The sequence below is a fragment of the Amia ocellicauda genome, chromosome 7 (assembly GCF_036373705.1).
Source record: "Amia ocellicauda isolate fAmiCal2 chromosome 7, fAmiCal2.hap1, whole genome shotgun sequence".
NCBI lineage: Eukaryota > Metazoa > Chordata > Actinopteri > Amiiformes > Amiidae > Amia > Amia ocellicauda.
The window spans coordinates 34,481,077-34,506,719 of NC_089856.1; the positions used below are offsets into that span (position 1 = coordinate 34,481,077).

A 25,643-nucleotide genomic window follows, 5' to 3' on the forward strand; every position below is an offset into this window, starting at 1 on the left:
CCAGTGAAGACACTCAGAAATGAAGAAGCTGAGAGGGACAATTACCAGAATATATACTTAGACATCACATAATTGAGAAGTTGCACTAAAAGCATCCAATGGAATCTGCTGATTGGTATTGCAGGTGGTCAGAGGGGACAGATGATGTCAGTCCCAGTGGGCTGGTGCCATGGTACTGACCGTTAGAAGATGTAGGTTGGAGGGCATGAAGGCTGTGAATTAGAAATCAAAATAACTTTGCACAACTATGGAACTAAAGAAACAATACGATGGTTGTTTAAGCATAATCGAGCATAATCATGGCCTTTTGCGGCATTTCCCTTTCCTACTCCTAGCCCTGTTCATCCAGCACAGTCTAAACATACTAATAGAAGCTTTTGTTTGGGGGTTTTGAAATAGAATATTCACAGCTTTCTGCAGGTTTCAATTGCAGGACGTATCTCTAAATATATACTCAACTTCCACTTAAAATACAGGTTTACTTTGTAAATATGTTAAGTATGCAGAAAAAACAAAACAGTAAACTGGTGAAACAGAGGAGCATTATTCATAACCTCCAGTGTACATGTATGTCATCTTGCAAGGCTTAAATCATGTCATGATCGAACACTACCACGCTTTCTTAATCTTGGCGCTGTGCTGGGCTTTCCGCTCACATGATTCCTAGTGTTCTGAATGACCTCAATCATCACAATTTGGGTCAGAAAATGACTTGTGACTATAGTGGGTCTGGGCAGTTGATGGGAGGGTAACATGACACTATTTCATCTCCCTCAATACAACTCCATTAATTGGGTCCATTAATATTACAATATCAAAAAAAGAGGGAAGCCCACAAGTTAAGTCGAGGACAGTACCATTATTTAATTTCCATACTGTTTCAGGTAACGACCCTGGAGTCATGGAAAACATTACACACCCTCATAAGTTTGAATTCTCAAAATTCACCAGGTTCACTCTTCAAAGCTGCACCTCTGGTTTAAAGATAGTGCGTTATTTTTATGTTAATCACACACATCAAAACATTTTGTGTTCTGCTGCTGAAGTTTTTTTTTTTAAGTCTTGCCATTGAAGACAGCAATTAACGACTTTTTCAACATCTTGGTGCAAGATTAGCGGCTGACTCAGATAATACAGCTGTGTATATGCTGTGCAAACTATTTCTCAGATAATAGCAAGCAGGACTCCATAAAAGGCATGTAACCAACATTAACCGAACACGAACACAAGATATGCTGCTCATGATTATCTTTCTGACACCTAACACCAACAGTCTCTTGTCAGGAAGGCCCAGAAAATGTTAGCCTGGCTAATTTTCATAGCAGTAACATGCTCCGGTGTGAGAGTCCTTTGTATGCATAACAATGTGGACAAGCTTCTGGGTTTTGGATTTGCTTTGGGGATTATTTTCAATCAGATGATGCACATTTTTGTGGATTTAGACTATGCCACCAGTGTGAACAGTGATACCATTTTTATTGAGATGACTGACCACACTAATTATGTTCAGCATGTGGTCTACAGGAACTCTCCGTTCATTTACTGTATATACATGCAGAGCATTTTCAAATTGGCCTGCTCCAGATACTTCCCTTTTTTCTTGTAATCTTTTTTGTTTTTGCTGCAGTTTACAAATCAATGATTTCACTTCCCACAATTATTTCCTATTGATAATGAGCCTCATCAAGTTATTACATCTATTTATTTGAATCTACCCCATGACGTTTGACTGGGATGCCATAATGTAATGTGCTAAACCATTTCAGTTTAACAAAACAGTGCCCTCTGTATGACATTTAAACACATTTATTGAAAATCATAGCATGGTTGGTGTCAGTGCAGACCACAATTAATCATGGGTTTTTGAATTAGAAATAATAAAACAACAACTTGCTGGTAAGACTGTAAGTATGATACACTAATTAGACAGCTAAATTGTTGTCCTTAACCACAAATTACAGATTTACTGTGACACTTACTTGCAAAAGAAATGACAGCGAGGTAATGAAAGTGTAGTAAAAATACACCCTATACTTTGATGGCAGCACAATACGCTGCATTACAATATCTCTGAAGAGTTCACGTCATCATAGTATATTTGACCTCACATAACTTTTGATAAAAAAAAAACAACAACCCCATTACACACTATTTTAAACTATGCCAAAAATGCATTCTGCACTAGGCTCATTATCTATGACGTCATAATCGGGCAATTCCCAGCAAACCATGACTTGGCACGGGTATTTTTTTTTTAATTCAAATTTGAGTTGCATACATTTCCCTGCATGCCTGACAGTGCATGCTGCTGAATCCGAGCCCAGCAAAGCCCCTCTCTCCTATAGGGGCTTGCTGTTGCCTACATACGTCATTTAGCATCCGCGATGAAAGAGTAAAAGAGGGCATTTCCCGCGGAAAACACAGACTTGATCCTGAAATGTTCTTTTTTTCGGCCTGGGAAATTACCAAACATTTCGCCCTGGTAGCTTCTCACCCACCAAGCATGCTTTATCACTTTCATTTCTCTGCCAAGCACAGTGCGATGATCGTAATCGGGCTTTGTATCCCACTTTATCCCACCATATGAGTTTAAAGCACCAGTGCGCTTCACTCGAGTCCGTCACTGGAGCCACAGCCCCTCTCCTTAGAAGCGAAGTTGGGCTGCTTTTGATCTTGTAGCGATGAGGGGCGCAGTATGGACACATGCTCTTGCCACACTCCCGGGCAGTGCAGTGCAGTGAGCTGAGATGTTACATGCTCCAGCACAGCTGCCATAATGAGACCTACTCCAGAGGCGACTGATCACATACAGGGGGAGAAGAAAGACAACTTGTGTGTGCCCAGCCTGTGATTACAGCACCCACTGGCATGAGCCGGGCAGGCGCCGGCATGGCATTGTACTCACCGCCACACTCGGGTGCTTCACTGCGTGCGACGCCGTCTGCCGCATCTCCGCCGCTGTCCCCGGTTTCAGCAGGTTCTTGGTGAATCTCCGGGTCGACTCCGCTGCCATGTCTTCATGGGGACGGGGACGGGGCCGGAGACAGACTTTTGGGCGCTTTCTTGCTTTTTTTGTATCCCTTGCTGTGAAAATGCTGGCTGTAAACCACACGGAGCGGCTGAGCCCCGGCGCACACTGATCGCCCCTCCAGCTCAGCAGTGTCAGGAAGCGGAACTAATGCTGTCTGTCCGTCTGTGCGTCTCTGGTGCTGAACCGGCACTGCGGAGGCCGGGGCGCATTTCACTTTCTTTTCTGAGCATGCATTGGAAGAAAGAAAGAAAGAAAGAGATGTAGTGTAGTCTTTATGGTGCAAGGGTTCATTAATATATGTTTTCAATATTAGCTAAATAGACATAGGTCTGCTGTAAACGTACAATGGTCAGTTGTACTTCGATCAGTCATTTTAAAGCGGAATCCCAGCATACTTTGAATATATATATATATATATATATATATATATATATATATATATATATATATATCTCGTATTAATCTTTTGAAAAAGGTTTTATAGTGAACCCTCCTTAGAACGGGGTCGTGATGCTCCAAGACCATATTTTATTCATCAGCGCCTCCTTGTGGTCCATTAAGGCGCGGTTTCCCTCCAGAAAGTGCATCTGACATGTTTCATGATAATGCCTTTCCAGTGACTTGAGCTTTGCCTTCCCTTTGCTAGACTTGTACAAGCATCACCCTTGTTTCACCCTCATAAGTGGTTCGTACTACTTGAATAGTGTGTTGGGCATGAAAAGAAAATGTTCCAGACTGGTATGTGATTGATATCCTGTCCTGTGTTTTTATCAAGTTAATATCCAGTCAGGTTCTGCAAAATGAAAGACTGTGAAAGTACCATAATGAAGTTAAAACTTTAAGTATTGATTCCATAATGTTAAAATATATGACTTGTAAAGCTGGTTGCTTTGCATATACCCAGACGCTCACTCCATATCCAATTCATTTCAGTATTTATTATTTATGAATTAATTTCTTTCAATGTCATTTCAGGGGTATTTCTGTATATGAATTATGGTATGTGAACTATGGTATTTCCCTACGTATTCTTTTAGACTTATTATCTCTTTCACTTTCAAAAATGTATCAGTTACTATTTCATGCATGCCTGCTTTCCTCACTCATTTAGCATTTGTCTCCTGGATTCAGTCTTATTTTAGTTAGTAATATAAATCTATATCATTAGTTGATTGCATGCAACTCTCTATTTTATAACCCATTCATACATGTATTAAGTTTTTATGTTACTGTAAGACTGGTAGTTGCTTCAAGTCTGAGAGCTTTTCATTCAGCAGTATATAAATATATATATATATATATATATATATATATATATATATATATATATATATATAAATGTCTCTTTTGAAATCGGAAGGAACATAGCAGACATTGTTCACACACAGTACTCCAGCCTAGTCTCTTGTACAATGTTAACTTGAACATTTTGACAGCAGTCCCCTTTAATATTACAGCTTGTCAGTATGAAGTGCTGAACAGCACATTTTATGCCAAGACTTATTTGAAAGAATGTATACGCTTGGTGCATGTGAAAACTAGCTTTTCCAGATGTCTTTTTTTTTTTGGACAGCATGATTGCATTTTTACCCAAGAGAGTGATATTAATCTTAAGAGAGTATCTACCCCCCTTTTAAGTTCTCATGATCATCTCCGTGTAAAAGTGCTTTATGTTTTAGGAGTGAGCCAACTGCATATATAAACAACTGTGGAATTTAACATTTGAAGTTAGCTTCCTATAGTGCTGTGAAATGTACCATAGCTTAAAAAGAAGAAATATGATCATCACTGCAGTAAAAGACATTTAGATGTCTAAGCTACACTGTTGAGAACATTGTTTATTATATATGTAAATATAAAGAAAATTGTATAATTCATTGTGGAATTGCATGCCAATAAAGACAGCTAACAGTGAAAAAGTCTCGCCATGCAAACTGAGTGATCATCAGCTTAGATGAATCTTACCCTGTTGGCAATAGAATGCTTACAATAAAGTGAAGTCAAGTGACCAGATAGGGAACAGGTAACAATAACAAGGAAAACAGCTGGACATTGAGCTGCAGCAGTAGTTGTACAAGGAACTGTTGTTGATCTGTTAATCCTAATGTCAAATAAATACAATCAAATAATAATATATATATTAATTGTGAACTAGCTCCTAATGGGTTATGGAAAGGTTTAGGGTTAGCATTGGTGTGGGGGGGATCATAGTTGGACATAAAATCCACTTTCAAAGGCAATTAGAGCCGATTACAGGCCTGTCACTGCAAGGCTCTGAAGGCTGTCTGGGGAACAAGCGTCATCTCTGTTCATCTCTACTGCCCTCTGCTGGTGGATGAGTGGAGCTGCGCCATTCCAAGTATATTTGAGCAGTCACTCTGGAGTCAGCAGCAGCCCTGAAGATTCGTACATATGGAACTCTTTCTGTTCTGTCGGATTTCCAATATTTTTTTATGAGCTTTACAATAACCAAAAGCTGCCATCACAGTTGAATATTGAGAGTAAAGTTGAGTAAACAAACAGCTGCCTTCAGCTCATTTTTCTATTTTGGATATCATATAGAATATACATTTTCACTAAATTCTGCATTAAAATGAAAGTTGAAAAAATTAGGGTTACATTTTGGCCCAGGCAAGAGATAGGGTTACACTCCACATTGAACTTAGGCTTTTGTTAAAGTTTTTCTACAGAGGTTACTGAATCTGGTGTAGATTTTCATGGGCCTAGCTTCAAAATGTGGTGTTTGCTAAGGTCAGGGTTCAGGCTGTAGCCAGGGTTTATAAAAGTCCTAATGATGTAACATGATGCTAAAGGGTAAGCTGTCTCCTGTTGACTCAGTAATGCATTATCACAGTTCGGAATAAGATGCCAGGCTAATGAAATGCCATATCTTTATTAATTGAAGAATTACTTCCATTAGGGTAAGTATTGATTGAGTACTAGGTTACTTAAGAACAGTGGGGTTGTGGATTGGGTTAGATTGAGATTTGTATGCTGATTAGTGTTGGGGTTCCAGATATTGTAAGGGCCGACTAAGGAGTGGGCAGCAGTGTGGAGTCTGGAGTGGAGGGCTGTGGGTTCAATCCCCAGGTGGGGGGCACTGCTGTTGAACCCTTGAGCAAGGAACTTTACCTAGACTGCTCCAGTAAATACCCAGCTGTATAAATGGGTACAAATGTAAAAATAATGTGATATGTTGTAACAATTGTAAGTCACCCTGGATAAGGGTGTCTGCTAAGAAATCAGATAATAATAAACCTTTGGAAGACTCAAACCTCACCCCAATGACAGACTGCTGCAAAAACTCCTTTTCCTACTTTACAAATTCTTAGCCAAAACCTAATGTTTTACTTACCGTAAATTTACCAAATCATTTGACCTAACGATGACCTCGATCTTAAACTCAAGCATGACCTAAAACCATGGCTGAAGTGTAACGTTAAGCTACTAGAATTTCTTCCACTTCAAATTCCTGCTCAACACAAAATCAAGTTGTTATACCTTTTAGATCCACAAGATGGGGTCATTAAAACAAAGATAAACCAACCAAAAAAAAAAATACTTTTATTATGAATCTCATAAAATATTTAATACCTGAATAAACAACATTTAAATTCAAAATAGTGAATTACTGATACTATTTTTTCAGTACTAAAGTAATGAGAGTATAATAATAATAATAATAATAATAATAATAATAATAATAATAATAATAATAGTAATGTTTAGTAATAGTAATAATTAGTTACCTAAAATATTCCTGTGCACATTTTCAGAAAATACAAATCATTCCTGAGGACGTTGTCATTTATATTATTTTATGGTGTTGTTCATTCTTCATTAAACCCATAGTCATACAATAGTCAAACAATACGGACTGACAAACATACAAACATTGTTTCTGTAATAGCAATCAAATGCATCTACATATATGTTTGCTGTTTTATTACTGTGCAAACAGGGTAAGAGTGTGACTGTGTAAAGTATTCTACCAGACAGATGAAGTTAAGAGCCAATCGCTTTACTGTCTGCCAAAATAATTATAATTCCTCTAGCTCTTGCTCCAGTTGGGGGCTTCGACATTTTCTTTCCAGGTCTTTGTTCTCTACCACAAACTTGGAATCTAGGGCACTATCACAGATTGGCCTTGAGACCACTCTATTTTTGAAAGATTAATGTTACTAATAATCTTCTGTTTAAACTACTTGAGGCTATATGAATGTAAAGCCTGTGACACTGCCTAAAGTGTATGGTACCAGAGGTTGTTGAAGTCTCAGAAAGAGGAAGAGATGGAGAAATGCACCTCTGCTAGGAAATATTTCTATACAGTGCAATTCAAGCTGTGACAGAGGGATGTTTTCTATGACATACTGTTCATTGAATCGATGAAGTGAGACACAGGGACTTACAACAGCCCGTTGACAAACAAAAGAGAGAAATTAGTCTTAAGCAGAGGCAAATTCTGAATTTTAAAATATTTTCAGTGTAACGGGTCTCATTGTAAATTAAATATTATTCGTTAACATTTGTAACATTAGACTAAGATGTCAATGAATCTTCTATTGTGTGGTGTAATAATTGGCTTCATTTAACTACCATGACAATGCTGCCAGTGTAGATTTCTCATTAATCTGTCAATCACTCACCAGCATTTAAACATGGTTTTAACGGCACTTCACATAGTAACTTCATGGTTAATAATAGTTTCTTAAAATCGGTAACTTCAAATTGGACTTGTGGAGATGAAGTCAGCGGATTTGAAAATGTGTCTTGGCTTGGGCTGTTATGTTTGCATTGCACCCTCCTATCTTGAATTTCATGCCCCTGGCCGCTAACTTTGAAGATGAAATTCAGCGCTCACTGAAAGAGTAAACAATGTTATTTATTTATTTATTTGTTTTACAATCTGCTTCAGATCTGCTTCATAGTTGTACTGACTTACGGCAAGGAATCAACTCTGTGGTTGCACTGCATATTGAATTATAAAGGCAAGACAACGGTCCCTTGTATATACAATTCTTACACACTTTCCCAAGTATGTTTAAGAGACTTATGTTTATGTCGCTAGAGAATTCAAAGCCACCGACAAACGTATTTGATTTCTTTAACGAGTGCTTTCCTCACTATTTACCAGTTGCTTTTAATCAAATGCGAAATAAGTTATGGTGTACACACACTCACAAACGCATAGCCAGGATACAAATAAAAACCTAAAAACTAAAACATACTTCTCAGTGACTGTTTTGAATGTTTGTTTTTCTAGGAACAGAATTTTCTGGTTTAAAGGAATGCTCTCCGACACCTGCATAAGAGTTTTGAGTTTTTGTGGTTTTATTGCTGTTTCAGCTCATGATCCATGAGAAAAAAATATGATTACTTTTTTATACTTGACCTATCTTCCCAATAAGGAATGCATCCGAAGCAGGGGGCCTAATTAAATGGGAACTGGAAAGTTAAGATGTAAATAAAATGAACAGAGATGTGTTTGGACTGAGATGCATTTTTAACGGATTAGCATTTAATAAAACATGCCTTAGTAATATCTGACCCTTGTCCCTCCTGATGCTGCCTGTAGTCTATTTTCTGATGAATGATCCTCCAATTTAAATCTTACAGACTGCTCCCTGGCTCCCTGCCACTGAACTCAAATACTAAATGTGATTTTGAAGGCTTTATGGCTTTGACCAGAAAACTTGGAGAGTTATTATTCTGGCTTTGGGGAGGGGATGTGAATTGGATTGTGCTGTCACTTCTGCCCTCAGTCTTGTGTCTGAACATTGTATCTTTACATTTATGAGCAGAAAGTGGTGTAAAACCGGCTCTGTGATGTCCTCTGAGGGCACTGGGACTCAGCTTCATCTGCCCAATGCCATGTTGCACTTTCATTTTTCCTGTTCTGTTGTTCTGAAAAAAATAAGGAAAAATGATAAGCAGAGGAGAGAATGTAGCCTGAGGAATGCATACCAATTAATTGTACAGAATACTGTTCCTAGGCAATGCAAAACGTGCATGAATAGGATACTTAATGTGATGAAATATAATTTTTTGACACTAATCCACTGAAAGCCACAATTCAATTTCCCATTACTGGTAGCTAACATGTTTCTTGTTGAGTTCAAGGATCATAATACATTACTAATGCTGGATGTACAAAGAATACTTAAAATGTACTTAAAATTCCAATGCATATATTATATTTATAAATGCTTCTGACATAATCTTGATAAAGGGCTTGCTGGACATGATCTTCCCAGATAGTTAAGAATTTGGATAATTGTGTTATCAGGTGGCTTTAACACAAACATTGTTGTTCCAGTTTGCATTGAATTGAAATTCTTCCATACAACATATTTTTTTTAAATCTAGTGCAAACCTTTCAAGATAGAAGATAAAAAGACAGATAGATGTGTTTCATGGTATATAATTTTTAACTATATCCATTTCTGAAGAAAACAGCCTGTAGCTTTCATCATTTTTGCCGGGTTCATTTGGGAATCAGAAAACCTGAAATTGTTTTGGGTTCTTATCTTCTTACGGTTTTAATCTGCAATTTTTATTTTTTATTTTGTTCAATCAAAGCAGTTCACCAGGGATTACATGATATCTGTTTAACAACTGAACTTAATGAAAAGGCTTTCGGAGAGCAGTGTCTATGAGTCAACTAAGGTGAGGTTACACAGATTATAAAAAATCTGTAAATCCAATTCCGTCCGTAGGGTGTTGTTATCACGTACCGGTGGCCAAGGGAGGAACCCAGGTGCAGAGTGTCAGGGAAGTCCAGGAACGGGCAAGGATCGTGGGCCGGTAAACAGAGCAATAAGGACAGTCCAGTACTCGAAGTCGATTAGGCAGGCGGTAGGTCAGTCACGGGGTGAACAAGACAATACAGAAAATCCAGGAGAGGGTGGTCGTAGAGACGAAGAAATGATCAAAACCAGAAAGAAGAACAAAGAAGAGCTTTGAAAAGAAACCATAGGAATACTAGACGCAGCATAGAAGGAAGTGACCAGGGGGATTAAATAGTGAAGCAGGTAACCGTGGCTGAGGTGAGTGACGAATGAGAGTAGAGAGTGAAGAGCGGGTGCCCGGAGTGTAAAGGAATGTTGAGTGACTGATTAAACTCAGGCGATTGTGACCTCTGGTGGCGGACAGGGGTAGTGTGGGCAGATAGTGTCACAAAAGCCTCCCTCCCAGGCGTGGCTCCTGACAGACACACTGTGGCGAGGACGCCCCCGAGGACAGGGGGCCGGAGCAGAGGGATGATCCCGGTGAAAATTGTTGATCAAGGAAAGGTCCAGGATATCATCACCATATCCCTCCCAGTCCACCAGGTACTGGAGTCTGCCCTGTAGGCGGCGGGACTGAAGAACGGAGTGGACAATATACACAGGGCTGTCGTTGAGGTCCAAGGAAGGAGGAGGAGGCACGGGAGCTTCAACAGGGAGACATGAAAGGTGGGCGAGATCCAGGACTGGGCAGGCAACCTCCACTACAAATGGGAGTGTCGGGTCCGGATGCTTCAGTATGGGAACTGTGGTAAACAGGGTTTTCAACTGGGCAAAGGTGTCAGAAGCCTGAGCCATCCAGGAGAGAGAGCGGGCACTCCTTCTGAGCAGTGCAGTTAAAGGGGAGGCAACGGAACTGAAGTTGCGTATAAAACGACTGTAAACATTTGGAAAAGCCCAGAAAGCGCTGTAAATCCTTACAAGTTCTGGGCTGCAGCCACTCAGTGAGCGCTTTGACCTTGCTTTGATCCATGTGGACCCCCATTGCGTGGATGATGTACCCAAGGAAGCCGATGCGTTCACAGTGAAATTCACACTTCTCCACCTTGACGAAGAGGCCATTTGTCAACAAGCTTCACCGGACCTGGCGGAAAAGTGAGTGATTAGATCGGGGGAAAAAATTAAAATGTCACGAATTAAAACAAACAAAGTCCTCCATCCTTTTTGGTCACGAAAAAGAAACTGGCAAAGCCTCCTGTATGTACGCCTCCATATCCTGGGACTCGGGAATGGAAAGGGGATAGACACATGGCCTGGGAGGCGATTTACCAAAGAGCAGCTCCATGGCACAATTCCCTGGGCGATACGGAGGCAGGTGGGAGGCCCGGCTTTTAGTGAATACTGTCGACAGGTCTGTGTATTCCAGTGGGATCTCTGGTGTGGTGGAAAGGAGAGGGCTCTCTTCGTACGTAGCTCGACATGGCAGATGGAGACATCGTGAAAAGCAGTGTGGACCCCATTACAGAATATCACCATCCCTCCAGGATATAGCTGGCTCATGATGGGAAAGCCAGGGGAGCCCAAGGATGACGTCAGTGCCGGGAGAGACAATGTTCCTCTGTGTGAAGGAGTCCGATCTGCAGTGTGATAGGAACTGTCTGCCGGGTGATGTTACCAGTGCCAATGGGTTGATGGTCCAACAAAGCAGATACAAAGAGACTGTTAGTATCCCATGTGACCTGAGCTCGTATGTGACTATGTGACATTGACCGTAAGGGACATGATCCTGTATTCACAGCGGAATCCTGGGAAGAGCTTGGACGAACCAAACAGGAATCACGGAAATGCCCTGCTGCATCCTCCGCTGTCTTTCCTTTATTGTCAAGCGTGTGTGACCGAGTTGCATGGGTCGTGGAGAGAACCTCCTCACATGCCGGGAAAAGTCAGTGGTTGGAGGCCTTCGTCTGGCTTTTAGTAGGTGACCCAGACGGACTGCTAATTGAATTAGTTCCTCCAAATCGAGATCCTTATCCCGACATGCCAACGACCACGAGCTTTGAAAAGAAACGGTAGGAATACAAGACACAGCATAGAAGGAAGTAACCGTGGCTGAAGTAAGTGACGAATGAGAGTAGAGAATGAAGAGCGGGTGCACGGAGTGTAAAGGAATGTAGAGTGACTGATTAAAACTCAGGCGATGATGACCTCTAGTGGCAGACAGGGGTAGTGTGGGCAGATAGTGTCACAGCTGCATTGGGAAAGGATGTGTGCAGAGTGATGATGTCATGACCAAACCGTGTTCACGTTGGGGCTGAGAGAGAAGGTTGCTGTTTTTGTGTAATTTATTTTTCCAGTCATCACAAGTCATAGCATGATACAATCAAACATTCCCATTATTTTATATTGAATGCAACAAGCACCCAGGCAATACATTCACCAAGTCTTCTGCATCTATACTAAGGTACTAACATGATTTAAAATCAATCAGACCCATTCTGTTTGGTTGACTTATAAAATAAGCGTTGCACCATCTGACAGTGGAATTGCTGACTTTGAAGTATCTGCTTCTCCTGAAATATCATCCCATCACACTCTTTCTAAGGGAGTGTTTATGGAAGTTTTGATTTGGTTTTTGCAGCCCTGTGTTTCTGAGTGTTCCAGAGAGGGCCTGATTGGTTGTATGTTGGTGTAGATCAATAAAGCTCGACTAACATTCATATTCATATTCCAAGTGAAAAGAATGCCACTCTTTTATAATAAGAATAAAGCACAGAATGTACAACAGTCAAAGACCAGATTGCATTTTCATCTCTCGTACCTGCTGCTCTTTTCTTTTGACTTGCGTGATGGGGGTCACAGGCACAGTACCCCAGGCATTCCCCATTTCCCCTTGACTGGAGTTTATTTGTCCAGCAGTAACATTCCCATCTCTCTCCTTGCTGTTTTTACACATCTGTACGCTACAATTCCTCGCAGTGCCAGCCCTGTCTGCACAGTTAAAGGGGAAACAAGACAAGCATTTTTAGATCTGTCCCTTAGCATGAGATTCCAAAACCGTTTTACTTTTTACATAAGCCAAAGGTCTGCTTCAAACAGAAGAAAACTAAAATAAATGGCTCCACAGTCAGGTTGTTTTTCTTTTTCTTTGTGGTGTAGTATTTTTCTTTAATAAAAAGGAAGAGATCGGTTAGTAGAATTTAAAGACTTGGCCACTCTGGGGACTTTGTGGAAATGGATCACATATCTGAGGATTTTCTAAGATAAAAGGTTCTATTTAATTTCCTTTTGGAGCTAAGTTTTAATTTAAAAGGTAACAAGAAGGGAAAATGTTTATGTGAAAGTAATATTGCCATTTTAGCCAAGCAGAACACAAAGGAGCCAAGGCATTGCTTCTGTATAAAAATCTTGGCATGACCATATGAAAAATGGGGTGTGTAAAAAGAAATATACAGTAAAGAATCACTTGTCTTAACATTTAAAAGGGAACTATCTAGAACTGTCAAGGGGACTGTTAAATTCAATTTCATTCAATAAGACACCTTATTATGAAAGGGAAATGTTTTTCCAAGAAGTGACAAATCTTTCTCTGCATTTAAGATTACCAACGTGGTTCAGTTCATACAGGGGTGATACTGATACTCCACGTGATACTTTATTTTGATGAAACCCTGAATGCTCCCTCTGGTGGACAATTTACTCATTGACTAAAATATCTTCTGCAATGGCACCATTTCAAACAAGGCCATGTGTCCACTCAATGTTTTCTTTTTCATTATACAATCCAGAGAGTTAAATGTAAGACATGCACAGTACTGTGGAGAACGTGCCTGTAACTGACAGCCCGAGCATACAGGGACAGAAAGAGCAGATGCATTACCTTGTTTGCTTAGCGTTCCTGCCAAGAGATCGGCGTTACTGTGGGTTAAAAAGGGGCAGCGCGGGTTGCTTCGAGACAGGTATAGGCCATACTTGTCAACTGCCACAAAATCCATGTAGCGCTCTCTGTAAATAAGTAAGGAGAAGGCAAAGACATAAATGTTAACACAGTAAATTAAAATTAATTTCTTCATAAAACAAACATTGGCATGTCAGAATAAACTGTGACAAATGCACTTATGCAGATTTTGTGAAATAATAATATCAGAGCCATATCACATATCTTTATTTTTCACATGATGTAGAAAAAATAATGTCATAAATAGAAAATATATTTTTTTATTTAACATTTTTCTTTTTGCATTTTTTATTGATAATTAATATTCAGTCTGTTTTGGTTTAAAATGTCTAAACATGTATTTTCTTTCCTTTTTCCTGCTTTTATTATATCGAGGTCTGTAAATGCACTCTTAATTCTCTCACTATGGCTGTCAATCTATCCTTATATCTGTCTGTATGCAGCTGTTAGAAAGTATAATAATCTGACATGAATATATAAACAGAAAGAAAATAATGTAATCATCATTTTAATTAGATATTTATATTATTCTCCTTATGTTGGATTTTTTTTTTATAAGATTTGCAAATAAAAAAAGTTATTTTGATTTTTTGTAATGTTTTTATTTGGGAATCTGTAAACATAACCCTTTAATAAGCTAACAGTCCTGTTTTCAATTAGCTCTTTCTACAAAGTAATTGCTGCTAAATTGATTGTGCACATAACAAAGGACTTGTCGATGATGCCTTTTCATGTACAGAAACACTATACTTCATGATAGGTCAATGTGAAATTCAAACAAAAAAGGTGAATTTTGTTCAATATCAATGGCCTAAGGACTGCAGAAATTTCCATATTTTAGAAATTAATTCTATAGGGAAAAGAAGACTAAACTGCAGCTCCCTTTCTGTAGTCTGGCAATGCCGATGTTGTCTCAAACAATATTAACAGGGCTTCGACTATTACACTCACATATATCAGTCTCAAATGTATTTAAAAATGTTAGCGTGTTAATTAGCAATGCCTTTAAGTGTGTACCACTTTGAAAACGTTAATTTAATTATTCCAGTTATGTACCATTTAGATATTCTAATGCTGCTCGGGGTTTAAATTGCATGTATTAGTTCCACAGTTATGCAGGGTGCATACAGAGTACTAGAGGAACTGCACACGCAAGCTGACACATGCAATATATTTACACCAAATAATATGTCCACATAGCTAAAAATATCAACCCATGTTTTAACAGCAAATTGATACGTGTCAGGACATGTGTTTTTATAGGAAATTGTTAAATCGAAGTGCAGTATTTATTAAACGCTGGTCTTCAATGGCCCGATTCAGCGTGGAAAAGATATTTTCATTATTGAGGAGAATGGTAAAATGCAGAGAAGTTATATGTAGACCCTGCATACATCTGTCTCACACATTTCCCTCTCACTCTGGAGTCTGGAAGAAACCTGTTTGTTTTGGCACAGTAAACTAGATATACACTTCCCAACTCTGTCCCCATATAAGACTGATACTCAGGAATTGCCCCCATAGAAGCAACAGCAAATTCTTTCTACAGAGCAACGGAAAAAAAAATCTGAATACGGGTTTTTCTCAACATGGATAGTAGACATACGTGACATAAATAGACACCTCTTAAATCATTCCAGTCATAGGACTTGCTATCTGGGAGAACAAGTAAGGCCAGGGGAAGACACAGTCTGCAGTCTGATGGACTTTAAACATTGGCTGAGGGGATATTGGAAGAAGCCAGAGGGATATATGTCCAATGCACTGGTGTCAGCTGTTAAGTGAGTGATTGCCTACTTTAAGAGAAAACAAAAAACTTATGTTTAGGCATGTCCTTGATACACAGAACACAACGATACACTGTGAAAAGGAGGGGGCAAACTGAACCTCCAGAATTGACTGCGAATGTGCCTGGACACGTGAGTGTGCACAAGAATCTCAAAAGATATCTCCATCGCAGGGGGTAACCATGGAAGAGAACAGAGCCACAGACTAGACCAATCTAATGCTGTACTCTAGTGGGAAACACAGACGCTACCTCACCATCCTGCCTTTTGTGAGAATTTTTTTGCCCTCATAAGGAAGAGGCTTCAATGGTTGTCTAACTTTTACAGGTGTGGCTCTGCCTAGCATAATAATTTATACTGAACAATTTCCATGGTCACTGTCACACTGTTTCAGACCAGGGCTGCTGGTCTTGTCCAGTAAAACGTATAAATTACAATGTCATAAAAATCTCCCAAAGCTTTGTATGGTTTCCACAAACATGTATTCTGTTGAGTCTGTCTATAATTGTGTGTGAAGGTGGTGAACACATTTTGTTCTAAAAAGTAATCTTAGATTAGCTAGTGTCACTGTTGAAATGCATTCATTATTAAAACTGCATTACTTTCATGTGAATCGGTTCTTGTTGGCTAGTAAATGTTATATTATACAACCATGCTTCATTGTGTATTATCACTGCATATAGAATGTGATGGAGCTGCTTAGATGTGATAAGAAAATTGATAAGATACGTTACCACCTGTGCAAAATGGTTGCAGATCGAGAAATTAAATGATATTGGAGGCCTGTACATGTGCTTGATCTGACATGACTCTATTGAACCACAAAGTAGTTTTAAAGACCTCAAATCATCAAAAAAATCTAAATTTTTCATGCCAAATTAGCACTAGATGATACATGCAAAGGCACATCAAAGTCAATTAGAAGAAAGAATATTTTAAGCCCATATAAAATGAAATATTGTTAGATTATTCTTTTTTTAATTCTACATAGAATAAGAAATACTGTATTTGCTCAGCTGACAACATAGGACACATCAGCAACAATGACTGTGTTAGTATGGACTTCAGTGGCTCGGCACACATGCGGCGCTGCGTGTGCAGAATGTGGTAAACTCCTGCCGACTGACCTATTATAGCGCGCTCCAATCAGGAAAGAATGGACATTCTCTCCAACAGAGGTGCACACTGGTTGCAGCCTGGGGTGAGAGAGAGAAGATAAAAGGAAGCAATGAGGTCTAGATTTGCTTTGCCATGACAGCTGCATATTAATCTAAAGAATTTCTGACAAATCAAAAAGACTTTTTTTTCAGCCAAATATACCCCTAGAGCCCTAATCATAAAGCAAGGGTATAAACTTGAAACAAGATTGATTTCATCTTTAAGGGATGGTTTCTTTGAAACATTACCAACTGCAGTTGCTTTTTTGGTTTTTAATACTTCAACAAACTTGAGCCATATTGTGACAGATAAAGTACTAACATAACAACTTCAAACTAATTTTGTAATTGAGAGATGAAATAGCAGCATTTCCATACTCTCAGTAGTGCCGCTTAATGTCTGTGAATATTAAACAGACCCAGCTTCCCGGTACAAGTGCTTTTTCAAGCAGACAGGGATTCTGCATCCTAGTCCTAAATCCCACCTTGTTATAACACTGCTGTGAAGGCTTTTTACTAGACTACTGACCTTTGTGTATTTTATAATAATAATAATGAAAACACACTTATGAATAACAAATTATATAATACAAATCCTTAGGACCCATTGAATAACTATGTAACTACCATCCAAATTATAATCATCAACATTAATTGGTTATATCTATATATATTTACACATACACAAAAAAAAAATATATATATATATATATATAGCATGGTTTTCTTAAATATCACTTTCTAAGCCTATTCTGGGTGTTGTGATCAGTTGTGATCTGGATGATTGAAAATGCTATGCTGGGTTTAATCACCATGAGTCCATCATACACGTCTGTTTATCTCTGTACTCACACTGTCTTGGCAGCTGATCACTGGTCTCTTTGAAGCCCAGCAATGATGACCGGCTTGTACATTTGGTAAGCATGGCAGTGTCAGTGCAGGCCATCACTTGACAGGGTTTCTTTGATCTCTTTTGGATTGCCACTGAATGCAATTCCTATTGATTTAGAATCATTAACCTTAAAATACTGATGCATTATTTAACTCAAAGGTGCATAGTACAACCCGAGCTTTGAAGCATGCTGGTGCAACATTTTGTATCACGTGCTTTAATGGTGTTATCACAAGGTAAGGTCTTCAACCCCCAAAAGAGGTCTACTATTTCTCAGTTAGAAAATCCAGTGTCTGTTAAAATCCCTTGAATGTGTTTTTGTTTTATTTGAGTTATTTTAGTATCTACACTGACATGGGATATTTGAGAAATTAAGGACTGAAAATGAACACAAATGTTGCATACTTTACCGTTTATCAGGAAATCACTGTCCAGTAATTATATTTTATTTACCTGTTCTCTCTTATAGAAGTACTACCCATTTAATCTCACAGTGGCCATGCGTTTCAGTGGTTTTATTGTTTTACAGTGTGACTTAATTTTCTAATCACAGTCCGGAGGCAGTAAAGTCCAGGCACTCCTTACACGCATCCCCCGCCCAAACAAACAGTTTTGAAAAGAATTATATTTTTGTTAACTGCTTCCTCCTCGTTTGGTCACCATTTCTTTCACTTCTAATTATTGCGATTAAAATAAAACAAAACCGACTGCGAAATTCTTATCTCAGCACTTTTTCTTTCTCAACTTCCTTAAGCTGGACAGTACAAACCCTTCAACACACCAGCTATAATAGGCTGCAGCACCATTTAGTCAAATAAACACCGTCAGGCACGCACAGCACAAGGCAGGCTAAGGATAGATCATCCATAGCGTATACAGTTGAAACTGTACACAAAATTAATTGCTTTATGTGCCAAGGAAAACACTCTAATCAGTTGGTTTCCTCTCATTAAAAGTTAATTAGTTTGACATAAGTTTCCTGCATAAGAAAGTATTGGCCACTTAGTACTCATTAGGGAAAGGAAAATATCACACCAAAAGCTTCTAGGAAATAGAGAGAAAAATAAAAACAGCACATACTCCCTGGGATTCAGAGGTGGTCTACTGGAAGAGCACTTCTTTGGAGCTAAAAGAGGAAAGAGATTATTAATTATCATTCTCAGCCATCTTCTCTTTGAGTTAAATGTTAATACAAAATAAATACTTTGGGTACAGTAGATATAATTAAAACAGCGCTGCCGACATATACGATTCTATAAAGGGTACAAAATAAAAATAAAAGCTCTGTTTTGATCTAAAAGATATTTACTTGAAATTAAGCCTTCATAATAATAAACAAACTAATACTCCATTAACTCCATCCTTAAAGGAACATTTTTGCATGAGGTATTATTATGAATTATTTCATTATCACAATAGCAATAAAGGAACTAAGCTACTGCATTACAAAAACATATAAAATGGTGATTTTCTTAAGACACCATTAGACTAATACTTATTTTACTTTTTGCATTTACAGTAAATACATACATGTTTTAAAAGTCCATTAAACAGTCAGAATTTGATCAGGTATGTATGCTTACTATCTGAATTTGTTTTACAATATGTGAAACCACTTAGTACAAACAAAACAGGAGTCTGACCTATCTAATATTAAAGTTACTTAATCAGAAAAAGGGGAGGAGAAAGTAATTTCAAGAGATATCAAAAAGCATAATAGGGAATCTTAACACATTCAGTCTGGCATTGATAACAAACTCTGTTTCGACTGCCTCCATAGACAGAAATATAAAACAGAAAGAAGCCATTTGATCTTGAGTGGCAAATTTTCACTTTCTGCATAACTGGAAACAAAGTTCTCATTGTAGCCCCTGATCACTTAGAGATCTGTCTCTGTGTAAACACAATCAATAACTTCTATCCAAGTGCTCAGCTGCAGCAAACGCCAGCTTCGCCGATCCCAGGCCTCCACATCTGTCGAGCTCGATTGAATTTCCTTTTCTTAATGAATCATGAAGTTTGACTTAAACGCTAATAACACTGTTTGCAGAAGAAAAATGTCAGTTTGTTTTCCTTCAATTAAGTACCAGATTCCTGACCTTCATCCTAGAAGGTTTTCACTTGCTAATGTTAGAAAACCAAGGAACCATTTAGTTAAAGTAAATGGGGGGCATTAATTAATAGGTGGGCGTAAGACAAATATGGCAAAGACACAAATGTAGACGGCGCAGGAAATGTGAGCACCCTGAAGTGAAATTAAATACAATGATAGGAAACAGCAACTAGAAACATGGCTTGGGTTAACGCAAGTTTAATTCATGGGTCTGGTAAACTAAGCTGAATACTTAGGCAGTGCAAATGAGAAATCAGTCAGTCACTCTTCCAGACGACTTTATTTCCTTTAGTTATTTATAAAGATGCAAGGAGTATTCATCATTGCACGCGTGTGAAGTACTTTGACATTTTCTGACTTCAGCATTAAGAGAAAGGAGTGGGGGTGGAGGAGGAGGGGGGAGGATAAGTCTGCTACTACAATAGGCTCATCAACAAGTCAGCCAAGAACCTTTTTGTAGTCAATATCGAGGCACTCACCTCAAATTACTGACCTTTACTGTTTGGTCCACCTTGAGATGAGTGCAAGCTACACTATCAATCTTTTCGTTGCACAGGGAAAAAAAAAAGACTTGTTATGAAATGTCAAAAAAGGGCATTTCAGATCCAACTACTCCTACACTGCATGTGTTAACCTCCTCTCCTTTATTCTTTCAAACTCCACTGCAATACACCATCACTGCAGTCTGAGTTGCTTTGCAGACATTTGGTCTCACTTGACCCTGAATTACTGTGTGGGATATTAAAATCCAAGGAGAAATCCTGAAGGCATTAGTGGTTTCATGGTTTTTTTGTGTAGTTGTTGTAATCCTGTAATTGTTATTAGTATTATAATTATTAATTTACAGAAAGGAGGCGGAGAGGGGGTTGGGAAAAAAGGCTTAATGTTATAAGGGGCATGTTGCTGCTGGGAGGTATTACTCTGAGAAAGTTTTTTTTTTCTTCTGCTTTGTTTTTCATTCTTTGAAACGCTGAAACAAATCTCTCATTACAACGCAATGTCAGAGAGATGACACGCATTAGCATTTCTCGCTGCTGCTGCAGGTATATTGCAAGCTGAGGAAAAAAAACACACATCATGAAGAGTGTGAGGCTAAACAAAGCAAATCTGTTCCATGGTAGGTAACTGATAAACAGGCAGCTGTGTATATGTTTGAAGCATTGTGAAGTACTATCCTTTTCATAGAGACAAAATTGCAGAGATAAAAAACATTTAATAGAAACATCTGCATTCTACAACAGGCTGAAGTGATCTTATTTTATTACAGAGCACTCCAAGAACAGTAGTGATTCTTTAATCACTGTATCTGAGCTCAGGCCAATTGTGAAGCCGGTACAGTAGAATAGTTTCTTGGAGTCATTTTGGACCCTTCAGATCCTTCCTGTGAATTATGTTTTGTCTTGATTGGTACCAACCATGTGACTATGTTTTAAACTGCCCAAACCATTGTTTTATATCGGTGGAGTACTGTGAAAATGACACAGTTGACATATATATTATCAACAGGAGATTCATTGTTCAAGACTATTGCATGTTTTCAGTTCTACCCTACTTCAAAACATTTGGTTTCCTTCTCAGATCTAGTGGTACTTTTTCATGTCAAGACTTGAAGGAGAGGTCCGGTTGAAAACAAGTGATACAACCCTCTACATGACCCCTTTCAGACATTCATTTTCCATTTCGTGTCAGGCTAAGAGCATGGTGTTTAAGGATATTTAGATGTGCAAAAAAGCTAAAGTCAACAACATCGCTTAGCCATTAATCAAGCCTACAGCGTTCTGTGTTCAAACGGAAACTTTAATTAAATGCAGAAATGTAAATGTTGTTATTGATGGGCTTGATTTCAGCTTGAAAGTTATCACCTGTGCAGACAACACAAGGCAGAGTTCATAACTGTTGGCTGTCTCAACAGCTCTGCTTTCCCAGTTCCATTTCTTGTTCATGCTATAGATTATAAAATACGTTTTGTTTGTCGTATCTGGCCACTGTTCAGAAAATATAAGCTTCCAATCAGATTCAGCCTTCAATTTAATCTCATAAATGTGCATGAAAGGCTATTTAAATGTATATAATGTACAGGGAAACATAGTTTGCTCTACAATGCTGAAACTCATTGTTTTATAATTGACATAATTTGAAGAACAATGAAGTTCATTGCACAGCATAATACAGCTCCACTGTCCACCACAATCCTCTCATTGTGCAAGGAATAGAATATAAGTAGGAGGTTTTGGAAATGTATCCAACAGCTGATGGCTAGACACTCATTTTGGTGATGTTTCTTTCAGAAGGTTCAGATTTCACACACAATAGACTTGGGGCGGGTGATTTTGCCATTTAATGGACTGGGAGAGAAAAGGAAGACACAGGGAACAGCGAGACTAATGTCATATCATTCACTGAATTAACCCACTGGCACGTGCTAAGCGTCAGATAAACAACAGCGTTTAAATATTATGAATGGGTACATGACCAAATAAACACAGGAGAATCGGAGGCCTCTTGCGGCTCGTGGAAGCACTGGACGGTGGGAGAAGAGGGGTGTTTGATCTGACATCTGGCAGATGTTTTATCTCTACTACCACAGGCTAGCCTTGAGACAGACTCAATAGACACTTTCTTCAGTCTTTGTTCAGCCCAGATTGTTACATTATTTAAGAAGAAAACACCTTGAGGTCATTAAGCCATTCTTTCATTCAAACTTCTCATTTATTTCTGCAATTTCTAAACATTTATTCTTTCTCCACAGTCCATGAAAGGAAATGCATTATTTACACTTCGTTGTCCAACTATATTGCTGCTCACTTTAAGTTAGCGAAAGCGTGTGGTAAAGAACACCAAAATGGATCCCCCCTTCATTAATTCTAATGCCCAGTACCAAAATGAACGACACAAATTATTCCTCCCTTTAGTTAGATTATTGTTCCACAAATAGCAATGAAACGGAAAGAATATGAACACACAAAGAACACTGTAAAGAAATCTCTCCCAAAAAGTGTCAGCAAAATAAGATTTCTTACTAGATTAGATATCAGTTTTGTTAACAGAGACTTCTAACAGAGATTTCTCATTTGTTAGGGCTACACATGCAGATGGTACACACTGCTGCCTGTACAGGTATTTCTGTGAAAATGGCAATACAAGATTTGTTTCACTGAAGAGTAATTAAACGTTTTTTAACTATTTTTTTTTTGGCAGACTGTGCTTCATAATCATCACATCTTCCTCCAGAGGTCACAGTGATTTTTGTTGTTGTTCATTAGCAGTAATACTACCTAGCCAGACACCAGTAAGTCCATAAAGTGAGAGCTGCAGGACGCCAAATTACCCTAGTACAATATCAATTAACACCTCCTGGGACGTCATTATTGTCACACTGAGGCACCTGATATCCTTCAGGACAGATAAGTGATTTGTGAGATTATAATAGTGACTGTAAAACAAACAAAACAGGCTTCAGAGCTTCACAGTGAGTACTGGACAACTTTAATGCACAGAGTAGAGCTGGAACAGTTAAGCCTGTCCTGAAAAATACTGTATGATGCTTTTTTTATCCATGGTGCTTGAAATGTCACAGTTTCCCTGTGCTGTAATTGCATCCGTATAGGTAGATCAACTTGACAGCATGATGGATTGTTGCTGCTGTCCACAATCTAGAATGATGACACAATCACATGTGACCTGTTTCAAAATCCATTTTATAATATATACAGGTGTGTTTGTGTGAATACCTATATATATTTTTTTGTTTTTGTTTTTTAATATTTTGTTTAAATGTTGCTTATATAAAATCACAGATACCACTGTTATATACCGCTAACAAAATATACATGGGGAAGCCTAAATGTCCCCTAACAAGAATAATCTTCTTCATGTTTTGTTTCTTTTTTTTTTTTTTAATAATAGAAGCGGCCATTACATTTGCTGAACACATGTCAGTCAATTAGAAATGTTTTTTTCTCTTAAACTACAGCATGACACAAACAGCCAGCTTCCACATGTGAGACCCCGAAGTTCAAACCCTGCTTTGGTGTTCATTGGAATGAATTACACTACTGTCCACATGATGAGACCACAACCTAATTTGCAATAATGGGCACAACAGGCAGTCTACTCTCCACAGCAGTCCAAAAATGAAGACGCGTGAATATTGCATATCCTTTTCAGTCCCACTCACTTTAGGTAATGGATACATGACATCGTAAAGTAGCATTGGGGGGAGGGGAGAAGAGAGAGTGGGGGCCTATTAGCTAACACCATGATTAATTTATGATTTCCAAAAGTCCGTCATAAAGCAGTCATTTAAATGTATTTAGTTTAAATGGCTGCTCAATAGAATAACTGTTCCATAAAGACATCCCTTGACCAAATCCTTATATCATACTTAAGTTTTACACAGAGCACTTTTAAAATACAGTAAGGTTAGAAATGCATGAATTTGATGTAGGGTTTTAATATAAAAAAAAAAGAAGTTTAGTATTTATTTTATACTAGGACTTCACAAACATACCTGAAACATATATGTATTGTTAAAAGCTCAAAAAATAGGAATATACATGCCATGCATTGCATAAATGTGTGACAGACACACTTGTGGTTTGAATCATTGGCAGACCTGCAAGGCCTAAAACATTGAAAAATGTCTATCCAAATCAAAAGAGGAAAACAGCATCCATAAAAAGTAAATAGAAAGAAAATAATGCTGAAAAACTATTTGTGATATAATAAATAAATACTTAAAAAACTTTGACTAGAACATGATTCTCCATTGCTTTTGAATTCACAAAAAAGAACAAGAAAAATGTGTTTGTGGAAATACCAATGGCACAAAAATATGTCTATTTATTTGTTTTTACTTTTATTCTGTCCTATAATTGAACCTGTAGAATGCACCACACATTACTCCTAATTGGATGTAGCTTCATACCAAACATTTCACAGCAAAGTGTCTGTAATGATCTAAGCAACACCAACAAAAGAAGCGGGTTGCAGTGTTGTGCCAGATTCTACCTGTGCAAGTTAACCTGTGTTTTAGCCCACATCGGGGGGTATCTAATTAAGGCATTCCTCTTTAACATGATCTAATGTCACGGAACAAGGATATGTTCTTTGTAAGCACAGTTCTTAGCTTCCCAATCCTCTGTGTATAAGAAACCATGGTAACAGAACAGTAGCTAAAGCCAATGAGACAATGAGAAATCCACAGCAACTGTTTCAGGAGGACACAGACTCCCATGGGTGATATCGGAGGGGTCCCACAAGTTTTCCCCAGTCTCTTTTAGCACATGGGTTATAGCCACGTCACAGTATCGAAACCCCCTCTCTTCATCCCACATCTGGTTCTCTCTCTTTTGTTTTCTTTGGAAGCAGTCAGATGCTTTCACAACTGAGACGAAAGGACGGCCTGCTTGTCTGAGAGCTCTGGGTCCAGCCGACAGCCTGCTGCACATATTAGTCCCACTGAGTGCCGTTAGGTCTGTACAGAAACTGAAACTATACAGATTTCAAACAGGATATTTCTGTGAGAGCACTGCTTTACTGACTGATTCCAAAACAGTGTTAGGTTTAGTGCCTAGCTGGAAAGCTTCTGTGTATCTGATGCCTTGGAAAATCCGCTATAATGAACTAGTGTAGTCTGTTTGCCTTAATCACAGCATAACCTTAGTGAATTGCTGTACTTTAATGTGGTCTATCACCATTGAGTATTGCAATTTAAGGGAAATACATAGGTGATTAGAACCATTCAAATTATTAGTAATAAAACATTTAATAGATTTATCATAAGCATATCAGTACGGTGGCAATTGCTCATTTATTTGATTATTTATGGATTTTGCTCGCATAATTTTCAGGAATATTTCTGGCCAGAATTGTTGCGGAATTGTTTTTTATGTTTTCACGCTGCAGAAACAAAATCAGCTGAAGGACATTGATTATATAAATGCAGTTAGCAAGTTAACATCGGTGGGGGGGAGCAAATAAG

At 38.4% G+C, this 25,643-nt stretch overlaps 2 protein-coding genes across 2 annotated transcripts in view; both read right to left on the reverse strand.

Moving 5' to 3' along the window:
* The window catches only part of dock10 (dedicator of cytokinesis 10), a 91,407-nt gene extending 87,972 nt beyond the window's left edge, over positions 1-3,435 (reverse strand). Inside the window, exon 1 of the mRNA XM_066709329.1 lies at positions 2,906-3,435. Within this exon, the coding sequence (XP_066565426.1) occupies positions 2,906-3,013 (108 nt within the window). The 5' untranslated portion in view covers positions 3,014-3,435. The remainder of the gene's footprint in view (positions 1-2,905) is intronic.
* A 9,380-nt stretch (positions 3,436-12,815) lies between these two features.
* Positions 12,816-25,643, reverse strand: part of LOC136753860 (uncharacterized) — a 65,165-nt gene continuing 52,337 nt past the window's right edge. The window contains exons 7-10 of the mRNA XM_066710244.1: positions 18,628-18,673; positions 16,626-16,694; positions 13,634-13,758; positions 12,816-12,919 (exon numbers count right to left, since the gene is read on the reverse strand). Of these exons, the coding sequence (XP_066566341.1) occupies positions 12,816-12,919; positions 13,634-13,758; positions 16,626-16,694; positions 18,628-18,673 (344 nt within the window). The remainder of the gene's footprint in view (positions 12,920-13,633; positions 13,759-16,625; positions 16,695-18,627; positions 18,674-25,643) is intronic.